At 36.2% G+C, this 15,208-nt stretch overlaps 1 protein-coding gene across 1 annotated transcript in view; it reads left to right on the top strand.

The window, feature by feature from the left end:
* Positions 1–15,208, top strand: part of Hmcn1 (hemicentin 1) — a 397,169-nt gene that overhangs the window by 173,169 nt on the left and 208,792 nt on the right. The window contains exon 11 of the mRNA XM_076872754.2: positions 1,451–1,726. Coding sequence (XP_076728869.1) covers positions 1,451–1,726 — 276 coding nt within the window. The remainder of the gene's footprint in view (positions 1–1,450; positions 1,727–15,208) is intronic.

Genomic DNA, 15,208 nt, shown 5'->3' with positions numbered 1-15,208 from the left:
GAGGACTAATGCCAACATACTGGCTTCATGGGACTTTAGAGCTAGAAAGGGTCTTTAAAATCACCTAAGTTAGTCATTTTATTATTCAGACCATCAGTAAGTTGACTTATCTGAAGTCACACAGATAGGTGTAGAAGTAGGTAGCCTCTGATTGTGCCATTCAACAAACACAGGAGGCCCAGTTAAATCTGAGCTTCATATAAGTATCCTAATGTATACTTATACTAAAATATTATTTGATGTAAACCTGAAATTCAAACTTAAGTGCCCTGTATTTTCTCTATCTACCCTCATCAGACTCCAGTTAAAATTTCTACCTTTAATCATGTTCTCTTTCCATTGGTTTCATCAGCTCTTTTCGTAAGAGATTTTAAAAACATAGAATGATACAATTTATTCATGTTTTTAAAAAATAATGTAAAATATTACATATCTTTTAGAAAATGTTTGGAAATCAAGAATGAGCATAAGGGAGTATAGAAAATATGCACAGATTTCTGTCACTCGGCGATAATCACTGTGGTTTTGGCATATCTGCTTCCAGGGTCCATTCCAAGGCCAGAGATATTATCTGCATTTTTGTCGAGTTTTAAATAGCATGAGGAGAAGTTTCTTGAGTATCTGACTTATTTTCATATATTAACTGAGACACATGGATTTCCAACTAGCAATGATCACCTCAGTTTTTATTGCTATATAATTTATAATGGATTGCCACAGGAGATCATTTGAAAGCATTTGGCTGAGTGAGCTGCAGAGGGGGAATTTAGATTCAGCCTCGAAACTAGAGCAATACGTGACTCTTTAATAATATTGGTTACATACTTAATTAGCAATTAGATTTTTAACAATCTGACATATGCATGTGCTACTCAAAGCCTTTTATGTTCATGATTCTATGTACATAATTTTATTAAGGGTCTGTCATTACTCTTTGGATCTTCTTAGGTCAAATCATTCTCCATCCCTATGAAGAGGACATTTGTTTTATTCTACTGTCATATTGTATCCCCTCTTACAGCTGAAACTGTCATATCTTGCCATGTTTACCATCCTTTGTTGTTTTCTTTAAAACAGTAAATATATATTTTAAATTTAAAAAATCAGAAATGCTATTTTCATCAAAACTGAAATAAAAATTTTGCCTTGTTCTGCCTTCCTCATTCTGCCCAGTCATAACCTTTTGCCATGCCTCTTTGACTTTCATATTTATAATTTTTATGTTTGAACTTGAGCATATTTTTGATATGTAAATGTAGACTCCTTTTTTAAGTGCCTTTAAACTAGATGGTAATCTGGGGCAGGGAGTGAGAGCTCACTGACATATTAACCAATAAATTCTGTCATGCTGGATCTTCCCTACTGGAAATGCAATACATACACATCCCATTTTTAAGCCACATCTAAAGTGAGCAAAATGACCTGATTGGAAACTTTTGATTTCACACAGAGCCCCCTCCAGTCATCCAAGTGCCTAACAATGTTACAGTCACTCCTGGAGAGAGAGCATTTTTGACCTGCCTTGTCATCAGTGCGGTGGATTACAATCTAACCTGGCAGAGAAACGACAGAGATGTCAGACTGGCAGAGCCCACAAGAATGAGGACCTTGGCCAACCTCTCACTGGAGATAAGGAGTGTGAAAGTCAGCGATGCGGGAGAGTACCACTGTGTGGTGTCCAGCGAAGGTGGAGCGGCAGCAGCCTCCGTATTCCTGAGAGTGCAAGGTACTGTGTTGATGGTACTTCTGAATCCTGGTGTCCTTGTGTCTTCCTCCTTCAATCTCTGCCCTCCCACACTGGCTATCTCAGAGGGATGACACCTACCCAAGCCGTTAGTTTTGAATGAAAGAATGCTTAGGGATCCTCCATTGTCTTAAAGTGATTAAGCTAGAAACTAAAACATCACTAACAAATGGGTAACTTGACCACCATCTTGACTAATCCCACCAGTTGAAGATGTCTATTTGAAGAGAATATAAAAACTGTCTCTGGATGATTTCATAGTTTGAAATTCTCTCAATTATAATAATTCTTATTGTTTCAATAGTCGGTTCAAAATTCTTCCCCAATTTAAATATTGTCTGATTGCATATATAATTAATTTACTTTTTATTTTTAAATTATATTTGATAATTTTACTATGTTTTAATTCAAAGTTTCAGATGTTTCTCATTTTATCAAAAGTTAACCAGAGTTTTTCTTTTTGACTTCATTTCTTTTGTGCACAGATGTGCGTGCACACACGTGTTCATTGAAAGTAAACTAATATTGAGTCAATCTTGAATTATGTTTCCATGGATCAGATCTCCCTATAGCTGCAAACAAAGTATGTTAGCAATGTGAATTAATGGCTACTAAATATAGATATACATTATTCCATCAAAGGAAGATCAGGAAATGCTCCAAAGTTTCCTATCAGTGGTGTCATTTGGTTTCTGAATGTCTGTAGACCAACTGAAAGTCTTAATGTAATGAGTAAGTTACAGATGGCAGTTTTTCACTGTTAAGCTAAAAGATTTGGTTACTGTCTCAGCTGAATATGTAATTTCTGATCCTTGATGTGGGAGCTTGATTGTGTCAGAATTGGGCCTATTTGGTTTTCACATAGAACAATGTTATAACATCCTTGAAGTAATACTCTTAGGTAGTTCATAAGTAAGTTTAAGAGGGTGACCATTGGGTTTCAAGGCTAACTCTTAGAATGTTATTAGTGACAGAAAAATGAAACTACTTTGAGAATTAGCACAATGGTTGACATCTGATTATAGTGTTCTCCTTGGTAGTTGAGACATTCTACAATTTGAATGTGTCTTTTGTTAATTGATCTGGTGGAACTTCTAGGAAAATGTTGCCTTTGTAAATAGTTCACTACATTTCTACATGGTAAATGCCTAGATCATGTGTATCAATGCAAGCAGTAACGTGGCTTACTAGAACTCTGGAACCATTTTACCAAACGGATTGCTTCAGATGAAATATATGCTAAAGGACTTGCAATTTGATATTGGTTCTTCACTTGATGTCGCTGAGAATGGAATTATAAACACAAAACTAGACTTCATTGTTTTCCCAAGATATTATTTTAGATCACTGTATTTAGAGCATTAAAGCAAACTTTCATGGGTAAAAAATGATGCAAGGAATTTGTTTCTAAGAAAAGAAAATAGATCGCTAACTGCACATCCAGAGTTCTGTTTCCATAGATCTATTGTGCAGCCTGGGCATTTTTAACAGACTTCTCAGGTGGTACTGTGAACATATTCTGAAAACTACATAGCATCTATTCCCCAGAATACACTCTGTGATCTAGAAATTGTATCTTGAGGGGAAGCCTTTGACTCTTCTTTTTGCTAAAAGTCATTGTTGTTCTATGCTTTAAATAAGTGCTCAGATAAGCTGTTTGTCTTAGTTCATTTTTTTTTGTCACTGTAACAGAATGCCTAAGAATGGTTAATTTATAAAGAAAAGAGATTTATTTTGAGTCATGGTTCTGGAAGCTGGGAAGTCTGAGAGCATGATGCTGGCATCTGCTTGACTTCTAGTGAGGGCCTTGTACTATGCCTAGCACAATAAAAAGGGGAAGTGGGTATGTGCAGAAGAGAGAGCACCAGATGGTGAGTGGCATAGCCTCTGTTTATAGCAAGCCACTTTAGCAGTGAAAATCAGTAGCTGAAAGCAATAACTCACTCCCATGAGAAAGCCATTAATATATCTGAATGACCTAATCACCTCTTAAAGGCCCCATTTCCCCACGTGAATACAGTGAATTGAATTTCAACGTGAGTTTTAGAATGAACAAATTATATTTAAGATTCAGTAATGTTGTGTAATACCGAAGATATAAATATAAAATGCGAATTTACATGACCGCTAGTCTATACGAACCAGTGGTTTATAGGCATTCCATCATGGTTTGCCCAATTGGCTTTGAGATTGAGAAATTTAGTGAAAAAGATGGTTTAGGAATCTAACAAAAAAATACTCTTGAACTGATCACAATAATTAGAAGAAATAAAAGTCTGCGACAAATTATAACTATCTGAACACATTATTTTATGCACTTTTGGAAACCCAGTGAATGTGCTGGTGCACAGTTATGAATATTTGATGAGTTAAACTATAGCTAGAGGTATAATTTATGGTAAGTTGAGATGATTCAAATCTGTTGACATATGGTCTTAAATTACAAATTATTTTAATCTTGGAGTTAAATGTTTTAAAAGCAGAAATAAAAATAAGTTAAGAAAACTCAAAAGATACAAATATTACATAAATGGAGTATCACTTTAGGAATAGTTTCCTTGCTTGCAGGCAAATTAGGAAAACATAGTTCATAGCTCCATTTGGGTTCCCCTTTGAGAATTATTTCTGTTGGGAATACTTGAAGGGTTAAAAAAAAATCCAGACTTCTACAAATTTTATAGTAGTTTCACAAAATATAATAAGCAAGAATTTTCTGGTTTAAAATAACATTTGTCTAGCATTAAATCCTCTCCTCATCTAATAGTAAAACATCTATAAAAATTCCAAAATACAAAATTAAAGAATACTAAAAACAAGAGGAAATTAAAAGCAGCAAAAATTCTAGGAGGAATTTTATATATACTATATTTTAAAATTTATGTACATATGAATATATAAGTATGTATACGTAGTATTATATTTTAAGATCAGTAGGATGAAAATCAACATCAGTCATTTTTTTTTTCCTGTCCACATGAAAGTTGGGAGGAAGTTGCTTGGTCCCTGTTTCATAGTTTGCTTTAAAAAGAAAATGTTATTTTGCAACTTCTCATGCAAAAAATCTCAACATAACCCAAGCTTATCCATAAGGACCAAGGAAAGTTTCCATCTGGGTACTGAAGCTTCAAGACTTACGACCAAAGCCAGAGGCCCTGTGTCCACCAGAGCTTGCCTAGTGTGATCCAAACATTCTCATCTACTTCCTGCAGCTTTTGGACTGCAGATAGCAAGCTACAAGCCCCAGCACTACCCAAGCTCAAATCATGGAACTTAGGATAGGTATCCTATATCACACACATCCAGGAGCTTGGATGCCATCACCACAAGCCCAGATATTACCTGCACATGCCCTGGAAGGTTTAGAAATGTTCTCCTCCACATCCTATAGATTTTGGACCACAGCTTCTAGTGCCCAAAGCCCTGATAGCATCTGTGCTTGTCCCTTGTGACCTGGAGAAATCATCAACTTAGTTTGACAGCCTCACAAAGGGAGCTAACAGTGCTGCAAGCACCAATTGCAGCCACCCATGGGACTTAAGAAAGGTCCCCTTTGTGTTCCACATTATCAGTGCTACAGATCCTCATGTCACCTGTGCTTACCCTGCAGCACCTGGGAAAGGTCCCTGACAAAAGTGTGTCTGCCTTTGCCCCAGGTCTAGGTATCTCCCATATTTATCCTGAGAGTCCTGGGGAAAGTTTCCTTTAATCTTGTGGCTTGAGGCTCATGACTCCTGATGCCCCAATCCTTGATGTCACCTATACTTGGTCTGAGGTACCTGACAACAGTTCTTTCCTCATCCCACATGACTGAGATGTGGCACCTGCCACCACAAACCAAGAGCCTGAGGAAGGCTTTTGGAAGCTTGCATCTACTGCCAAGTCAGAGAAGTGTCTTCATGAACTGTTGTAGTTTAGCCTATTGGGGGACTCGCAGGCACTGCTGACACCAGTCAAAGATAAACAAGTCACGTGGATCTGCTTTTAAATCCCCTGTGACAAAACCCAAAGACCTTCCAATTAACATGCTATCTCTTATCTAAATAATAAAAATATATTTTCTTGTGAAAGCACTTTATAAAATTATAAGAGGGAAATGTTACACCAGATGTGCAGACATCACCATAAGGACACAAGAAACAAACAGAAATAAACAGCCCCAAAGAAAAACAATAATTCTCCATAAATAGATTGTAATTTAAAAACGGGCTGGGGTTGTAGCTCAGTGGTAGAACACTTGCCTCACATGTGTGAAGCACTGGGTTAAATCCTCAGCACCACATAAAAATAAATAAATAAACATATTGTGTCCACCTACAAATAAAAAAATTTAAAAAAACAATTATGAAATGCCTACAAAAGAATTTAAATATTGAACCTAAGAAAACTCAATGAGATGAAAGAGAATATAAACTATAAAAAAGAATGAGAAAAACAATTCAGGATATGAATTAGAAATTTACCAAAGACTTAGAAATCATAAAAAGAGAACCAATTAGATGCCAGGCACAGTGATGAATGTCTGTAATCCCAGAGGCTTGGGAAGCTGAGGCAGGAGGATTGTGAGTTCAAAGCCAACCTCAGCAAAAGTGAGGCACTAAGCAACTCAGTGAGACACTGTCTCTAAACAAAAAATAAAATAGGGCTGGGGATGTGGCTCAGTGCCACTGAGTCAATCCCCAGTACCCTCCCCCGCAAAAAAAAAAAAAAAAAAAAAAAAAACACGAAACAAAAAAAATTAGATATCTTGGAGTTAAAATTTTTTTTTGATCAAGGAAATAGAAAATACAATAAAAAGCTGCTCCAATAGACAACACCAAGCAGTAGGAAACTTGAGGATGGATCTTTTGAATTGTGAATATATATGCATCCAACATGGGACCATCCAAATATTTAAAACAAATATTGTATGTAAAGGAAAACTCTAATAATAGTTGAAGACTTAAATTCCTACTTTCCCCAATCAGCCAATCATCCAGACAGAAACTCAACAAAGGAATATCTGAGTTGAATCATACTCTAAAGCAAAGGAACCTAATAGGTATTATGGAACTTTTCACCTAATGGCAGTGGAGTACACATTCTTCTCATCAGCACATGGATATTCTCCAGGTTAGATCATATGTTAAGTCACAAATAAAATCTCAAATTTAAAACAAAAATGAATAAAGCTATAAGTTAAGAAGAATGGAAAGTACACAAATACCTGGAAATTGAATAACATTCTCCTATGATCAATGAGTAATTGAAGAAATTAAAAGGCAAATAAGAAAATTTCTAGAAATATATGAACATGATAATAACATAATACATCAAAATCAGTGGGACAGAGCAACAGCAGAACTAACGGATGCAACAAATGCATACATCAAAAAGTAGTGATCTCAAATAAACAATAATCTATCTCAAAAAAACCCCAAAAACAGAAAAGCAAGAACAAACCAACCTCAAGTTACTAGAAGGAAAGAAATAATAAAAATAAGAGCATAATAATAAAATGGCCCTTGCTCATGGTGCACACCTGTAATCCCAGTGACTCAGGAAGCTAAGGCAGGAGGATTGCCAGCCTCAGCAATTTAGCAACACCCTGTATCAAAAAATTTATAAAAAGGTTGGGGAATATGCTCAGGGTTAAGTACTCCTGAGTTTAATCCCTGGTGCCAAAGGGGGAAACAAGGACCTAAAACAATATCCAGAATATATAAAGAACTCTTTATATATATACCACTTTAATATTAATGGGTGTTTCAAAACTAAAGAGAACTTAAGCAGAAGAAATAATCAAAGATATAATTGAAGAAAACTGTCCTGGGGAAAAAAAAGTTAGGCAGGATAAGCAAATCAAACAAGTCCAAGGAAGACAGAACTTCATCTAGATATATCCTGACTGAAATTTCATATTGCTAGTATGAAGAAAAACCTCCACAAATATACAAATTAAATCAGTATATTGTAAACAAAGGGAGAAAATCATACTGATGTCAGTCCTCTCAAATATATTATAAGGCTAGAAGATAATTACAGTTTATTTGTCATATTTTGTTCTTTAGGGACAAAGTACTTGCCCTAATTTTAGGAGGAAATATTGTTTGTCTTGGTGGGAAGGAGAAAACAAGTGAGATCAGATGATTCCTTTCCCCATCCCCTAGTAGGTGCCATAACCTACACTCAGCTACTCAGGTGTCCCCAGTGACTCTCGCTTTTGGCAGCATCATGGAATGCAGAGTCTAGCAGCAGCAGAAGCCTGTGGCCAAGTGGCCCTTGACCATCATTCACAGACTGACATTGACTGTGTCCTCAGCTGCCTAGCATCTCTTGGTTTTAGTGTGATATCCAGTTTCTTCTTGATTTTGTACTTCAAAAATATATACTTCCAGTGATTTTTTTCCTGCTTAAGTTAGTTGGCACTGTTTTCTGGTGTTTGCAATTGAAAACCCTAACTTGCTCAATAATGGGAAAGATACCTATAGTTATGGAAGATCCAAGCGTTTATGATCTAATTAAATTGTCTTTTTTACCAAAAACAATCAAAAGAACATTCTCAAATATTTAAGAGTTTATGGAAAATATCAAACACATCATTTCTTAAAATGACTTATTGAACAAGACAGTTAAATGGCTGAAATAGATTTTTTTTTTTTTATTAAGGAACAAAATCAAAATTGGGGAGGTGATGGTATAAAATGCTGGTGATTTTCCCTCAGTAAGTAGTGTCAGGCTCATTACCAATTCATGGAGAAGACTTGAATGGTAACGGATCTCAGAACCCGGCTGTTCAAATCAGCCATTGTAATGAGTACAGGAGAATGTGAATGAGTGACATGTTCATTTCAGTATTCGAATTCCTCACTATGAAGATAATAACATAATTAGACAAAGGAAATTCCTCAGGAAAGGGATTTCCCTCAAGCAGGATTTATCACTAACTCAGAAGTTCAGCTATACAAACAACCAAATAGAAGCCAGCTGACCACTGCTGTGCTTAGGGGGAAAAAAGATCCATGTCTGTAAAATGTGAATATCATTCTTTGGTGGTTGTGAAATGTTAAGTGACATTTTTATTCATGCTTTCCTGTACTTGAAAGAAATTATTTCATAGGAACGGATTATTTTAAAACTTGGCGTAAATAAATTTTTTTAATGTTCATATTAATTTTATTGGGAAATTGAATTTTGAATGGCTTTATGTGTTTTCTAACTATATTGGGATGTTTTATCCCTTTTTTATTTAAAATAATTAAGATAAAAGATAATTTAAAATAAAGAAATAACTAATAATATAATAATGCCTCTCAAAAAAGAAAAGCAATAAGATTTAAAAACTTGTGTTAGGTCAATATCAATCTATCAGAAGAAATATCTCTTATCTGTTGTATGGAAATAAAGAATACAAAATAAGGTTCTACTGTGCTATTCTTTAAATATAAAAATATTTAGTTCTAAAAAAATTGATCTTAGAAAAGGTAATTCTTTCTAAGATTTATTTGTGGGCACAGTCATTCACGTAGGTATACCAGTATGCTGGCAATTTCATATTGTATGCTAGCTTTTGATACCTTGATTTTTATTTTTTTTATGATGCAGTTCACTCTTTAAAGAAAAAGAAAAGAAACACTCCCTTGAGTTTCTTCTTCTGATTTGCTTTGGGAGATAGACCTCGTTTAACTTATTTGTACAGGTTGTCATTTTTATTTCTGAGTGCTAATGAGCCCTCTGCATTGCTGTTCTCATATGTAGGAAAAAAAAAAAACACACACACACATACATTCTTACTCATTGACCTTTTTCTTTCATGTTTGTTTAAACACAGCCCCTTCCCCCAAAGAATATTGTATCACACTTGTGGACCACTCATGATGTGGGAAGAACTTACTCTAATAAAACTTACTTTTGAGAAGCTTGGCTAATATTAATTTTATTATCCTCAAATGACTAGTCTTCTAGAAACTTTCTTTGCAAGCCCATGTATTTTTCTTCTCTGAACACTTTTTTTTTTTTTAGTATGAGATTCATGGAATTTACCTGACATCGCTTAGAGTTGAGACGATGACTTTATTTGGTTTTCAGATAAGATTACTTGTAACTGGACAACTTATTTGAGTTCATCTGGTATCTATAAAATGTCAGAAGTTATTTTATGTATTTAAAAAATCTCTTTGGTTCTTAATGCCATTGAGAGTTGTTTGTAAACTATAAAATGTGTTATGATGTAAAGTGACAAGTTAGAACATTTGACAGTACAAAAATTCCTAATTGAAAGCTTAAGCATCTGAAATATTGTAGCACTGAATTACAGAGCAAGCGGCTTTAAATCTTTTCTGAACCAAAGTGAAGTCTAACAAAAGGAATTGTACATTTGCACAATTTCAATTGATAAATAAATTAGGTTTTCTTGTAAGAAGAGTTCAGCATTCACTCAATTTATCCACCACATGCAGTCTCCATGGTTAAGGGCAAGTTTCTGTTATAATACATTCCAATTCTGTGCAGTAAAATGTACAAATGACTATCATCTGTTTCATTTTCTTTTGCCTTTCATCCAAAGCATTCATGTTCTATAAAGATGTTAAAACACTTTAATTATAGATGGAAGGAATTATATCTTCCTAAAACTTAGAAGACATTAAAATGTCTTAAAATAGAACTTACAAGGAGAAGTTAAATTAGACTTATTTAGATTATAAAAAGAAAGGGATGTGGATGACTTAATATTTCAAGCATATAAGAAAATCATTATAAAGAAGCTATAAACCATGAACATTTTAATTTTCATCAAAAAAAAATGGACCATGTGAAAATGTGTGTTAGCCAATCCTGATGATTTTAAGAGAGATAACAGGAAGGACATCCAGATGTTGGGGAGGTTCAATGCTGGAATGTAGTAGCTGGGGCATAGATATGTCCTTTCACAAGACAGTGTCTGCAGGGAGAGAGAGAGCAGATGAGGAGTCAGCAAACATTTCAATCACTAAGTTTTTCAGAGAAAGCTACTGACATTTGAAAAATGGGTGTCCATGGCATATATTATATCATCTAAACCTCACAAATTGTGTTATTCTCTGCTAAAATCTATTTCCACTCACAGCACTTCTGATGCCAAATGTGTGGATTTTTTCCCCCACACCAACAATGAAATTTCCTCCTCTCTGAACACCAGTAAGGTGTGTATCAACTCAGTTCTGACCCCACCTCAAGTTAGCATTAGATCCCACAGGTCAAGGGCTCACCTCAGATGCCAATCACAAGTTCTGGCCCTGCTGTACTTCTGACCAAGCAGAGAATATGTAAAATCAGAGGATCCCAGGACTACCTCTTCAGGGTTTAATAATTTGCTAGAATGGCTCACAGAACTCAAGAATGTGCTTTACTTACAATTACCAGTTTATTATAAAGGATAGAAAAAATACTCTTCATTAACCATTTTATTATTGAAGGGCCCTGAAACAACCAGATGAAGAGGTGCACAGCACAAGCTCCTGTCCCTGTGGATTCCGGGGTACCAGTGGTAGGTCAAGTGCTTCCCTGAGCTCTCTGAGCTGCACTGGTGGATTCATCTATCAGGAGGAGGGGTTGTGTTAACCCTCCATCTATAGCTGGTCAGTCTGAAGTATGATCGACAACCAGCTGGCATCTGAAGTGGGGGTCAATCTTGGGACTGAGCCTTTATACTATGGCAGTTGAACTGAATGAAAGGACACTCAGCTGATGTCCACAGGAGAATTGCCCCATGTGTGTGGAAATACACCCCTGTTGAGTGGTGCTGAGTGGTATGTGAGTGGAGGGGAGACAGTGTGCTTTGTTCCTCTTATAAATACAACTCAGAAATAGGCAAGAGGAAGGGATGGCTAAGCCAAGCATAGAGGTGGGCCAAACTGGAGCTTCTGTGCCTCTCCACGTATTCTGCTTTCCCAGCACCTCCTTGGGTTCATAAACCGAGAAGCTGTCTGAACCCTGACAGGTTTTTATAGAGGTTCCATTATGTAGGCATGATTGATCAAATCATTGACCACTACCTATTTCTAGCCCTCCTTTCCACCCTGTGGGTCAGGGGTTGGTGCTGAAAGTTCCACTCCTGTAATCATGCCTTGGTCTTTCTTGTGACCAGCCCACATCCTGTGGCTCTCTAGGAGTCCCCAGCTCCAAGTCATTCTGTAGCGTATGAAAAAGACACTTATCACTTGGGAGGTTCCAGGAATTTTAGGAACTCTGCCAGGAACTAGGACAAAGATCCAATGTTTTTATTATATCACAAGATTACATATTGGCATCTGTATTTTGTCCTAAGAAAGTAGAGTTAGTAGTTAATGGTTAGTTAGGGGTTAGTGACTTGCCCCAGGTTACAAAACCAGCAAGTGGCCAAACCCACATCCTATCCAGGGTCTCCACCATGGGATGTGGCTTCATTTTTCTGCATTCTATTCAGGAATGCCCATATATGCTATTCATAGGTAGGTATAAAGCACAGGTAGTTAGAGGAAAGTGAAGAAGGGTGGGGAGAGAAAAAGTGTTCACGAGTATGGATGGAAGGATGAGAGCACAAAATTAAAAAAAAAAAAAACAGAAAAAGCACAACTATCTCCTATCTCATGGAAATCTTTTTCAAAACTCTGAAATTGCAGCATTGTGTGTAATGACTACTTGGAGAAATGACTGCCAGGTTATAATTCTTTGTCCCTCTTACTCCTCTGATGCCTCTGAATGAACCAGGTGTATTGTGACAGTCTGGTGAATCCTTTGACTTAAGTTATGCTAGAGTCGCTGTTAAGGGGAGCTCCTGAGGGGGGAGAGAGCTGTAAACATGCCACTGGAACAAGCACACAGAGAAAAAATAAGATTGCTGTCCTGTGAGCTCTATCAAGACAGGGCCCCGAATTTTGTTGTTTTGTCTTTAGTGCCTGCATGCAGCCTGTGTTTGTGGGAAGACAAGTGAGAAGTATGGTGTGTGGATGTAGGAACTTTTGCAACTACGAACAAGATTTATGTCATGTACTAAATATATATTTATGTTATATAATAAGTAGTACTCTATTCAAATTTCCCCCAAAATATTATATTTTGAATTATTATTTTTATACATTAATTTTCCAACTGAAAATAAGTTTTGTTTCTATAGATTATATACATAAAATAAGAAATAACAGATAACTTGCAGCTTTACACGTGAGGAAGGGGTGCGATATTTGTTACAAATTAGAACTCAATTAGAGTTAAATGATACAAAACGGGAATATTTATTTGCATCTGAAGAGAGATATGATGTTAGGAACATTTGGTTCATGAAAATGCGAATCTGGTAGCCAGTGATCATGACAGGTTCTCCCTTTATGCCGTGCTCCAAGGCACTACCTCTGTCATTCTGTTTAGAAGGTGCATTTTTTTTTCATAATAATGAAGCAAATCTATAACAGCTGAAGTGCCTTGATTAAAAATCCTTGCCAGAAAGGGTTAGAGTGGATGTCTTTTTTGTTTATATAGTTATTCCTCATTCATTAATTTATCCCAAAATTAACGCTCAGGCATTGTGGTCCTTACTGAAGCAAATGAGAAGGGAATAGTATCATTGTCTTCAAAAAGCCCATAACTTAATAAAAGAAATACAGAGATAAAGTGAATTTATGCAGCACAGTGTAGTGAGAGCTATATCACGGTGTTCCAGAGCCTTTAATTCTGTCTCAGAGTGATGAGTTGAGATTGAAAGGGACTTCATGGAAGAGAGAGTGACTGAGGTATCCACCAGACGGTGACTCAGCCTCTGCCAGGCTGAGGTGAGGAATGCTTTTCTCGGTGGAGAAAACTACATGTGCAAAGCCAGGGAGGAATGAGGTGTAGGCTTGCTGAGCGTGGAGGACCCAGCGGAGTAGGGAGACCCATCCCCATGCTGTTGGGTTTTCTGTTCCCTGCTCTCTGGTAGCCTTTTCAATACAGTTGGAGGAAAATATTTAAGTTTGTGGGTTTTGCAGGATTGATTCAGCAAAATGACAAAACAATGCAGCAGTGCTCCGTGGGCTTGAGGCTGGACAAAGAAGGGAGAGAAGGTGACAGAGTGGTGTGACAGCAGGAGTAAAGAGGAAGGGTGAAAGTCGTGGATGAGGTCGGAATGGGGAAGCATGAGAGTGACAGCTGGATGACAGAGGATGGCAGTTGTGAGTCTCAGACTGGACTCCCAAGACGGGTGTTCTCCCAGCTACCCGGTGCTTTCTTCCCTGACCAGAATCTAAGGTAGCAAATGAATTTGTCCAGCAACATCAATTAACTCTCAGATTTTTAAAAATTTCCTTCAAGAAGTTCTATATAGCTCTACTGTCATAAATTTTTGGTTCTGTGATTCTTGCATATTGTGCTCAAACCCTTTTTAAAATACTGTAACCAATTTTTTGTTTTTGTTTTTGCAGTGCCAGGGGGTCAAACCAACAGCCTCAGTCAAATAGATGTTGCCACAGTTGAGTCTGGTCAGGAGATACACATATGTCAGAAGTCAGTAGTCTTCTAATAGGCCATGAAGTGATAAAATTAATTATGATTCACAACTCTCTTTCAGCCAAATGGGAATTAATCTAAGCTTTGACCTTTCTCTCCTATTTGGAAATGCTATGATTTTAGGAAATTGTTATAAAGTGGAGCAAGTTAAAGAAAAGGCTTTGTGATAATCAATGCTAGTTATCCTTTAGTTGAAGATTTTCTAAGTGAGAGAGAGTAAAACTTAAATTTTGTTCTCCTTATCCATCTTTTTTTTTGTCTTAAGCTATTTTTGACTAATTAAAAAATTCCTAAATTCATTTAAATTTTTTTGTTAAAGAAATAAAAAGATAGCATTAAGTGGAATAAATGTTAACCTATAAATAATCCCTAAGAATTACTTAAATTATATATAAGGTAGCAAGTATCTCCTGCATCAACATCTTCACAACTTAATTGGAAATTATAGATCATAGATTTTGAAAAAAAAGAAATCTTGTATCATCAAGATTCTAAGATTAAAATGGAATATATATTATCACTGTATATCTCTCAAAGTATTGCCCTTCTTTTACCAGCTGAGTTTCATAATCACATTGAATGTGGAATTTTGCAGCAAATTGAGCTTATAACTGTCAAGATGGATTTTTTGGTCTAGCTCTTTTCCTGTGTGTTTTGTTGTCAATGCACCACCTACTGGTAAATTAAGGAATTAGCAATTTTCCCTCAGAATTGGTACTTGTCTGTCTAGTCCAGGGCTGTCCAATCGGACTTTCTACAATGATGGAAATATTCTCTATCTGCACTGTGCTCAAGGGTAGCCACTAGCTACACATGGCAATTGAGCACTTAAAATCTGACTAGTGACTTAAGGATTTCCCTTTGATATATGATCTAGTTTTAGATAATTTGAATTTGAATTTAAATAGACTTATGTGCCTATATTTGTGGCTGATGTATCACACAGTACAGTTCCAGTCTTTTTTTGGAGAAAGAAGAAAGGCAAAAATA

This window comes from Callospermophilus lateralis, chromosome 13 (genome assembly GCF_048772815.1).
Source record: "Callospermophilus lateralis isolate mCalLat2 chromosome 13, mCalLat2.hap1, whole genome shotgun sequence".
Taxonomy (NCBI): Eukaryota; Metazoa; Chordata; class Mammalia; order Rodentia; family Sciuridae; genus Callospermophilus; species Callospermophilus lateralis.
The sequence above is the reverse complement of the archived record's forward strand: the minus strand, read 5'-3'. Positions and strand labels throughout refer to the sequence as shown.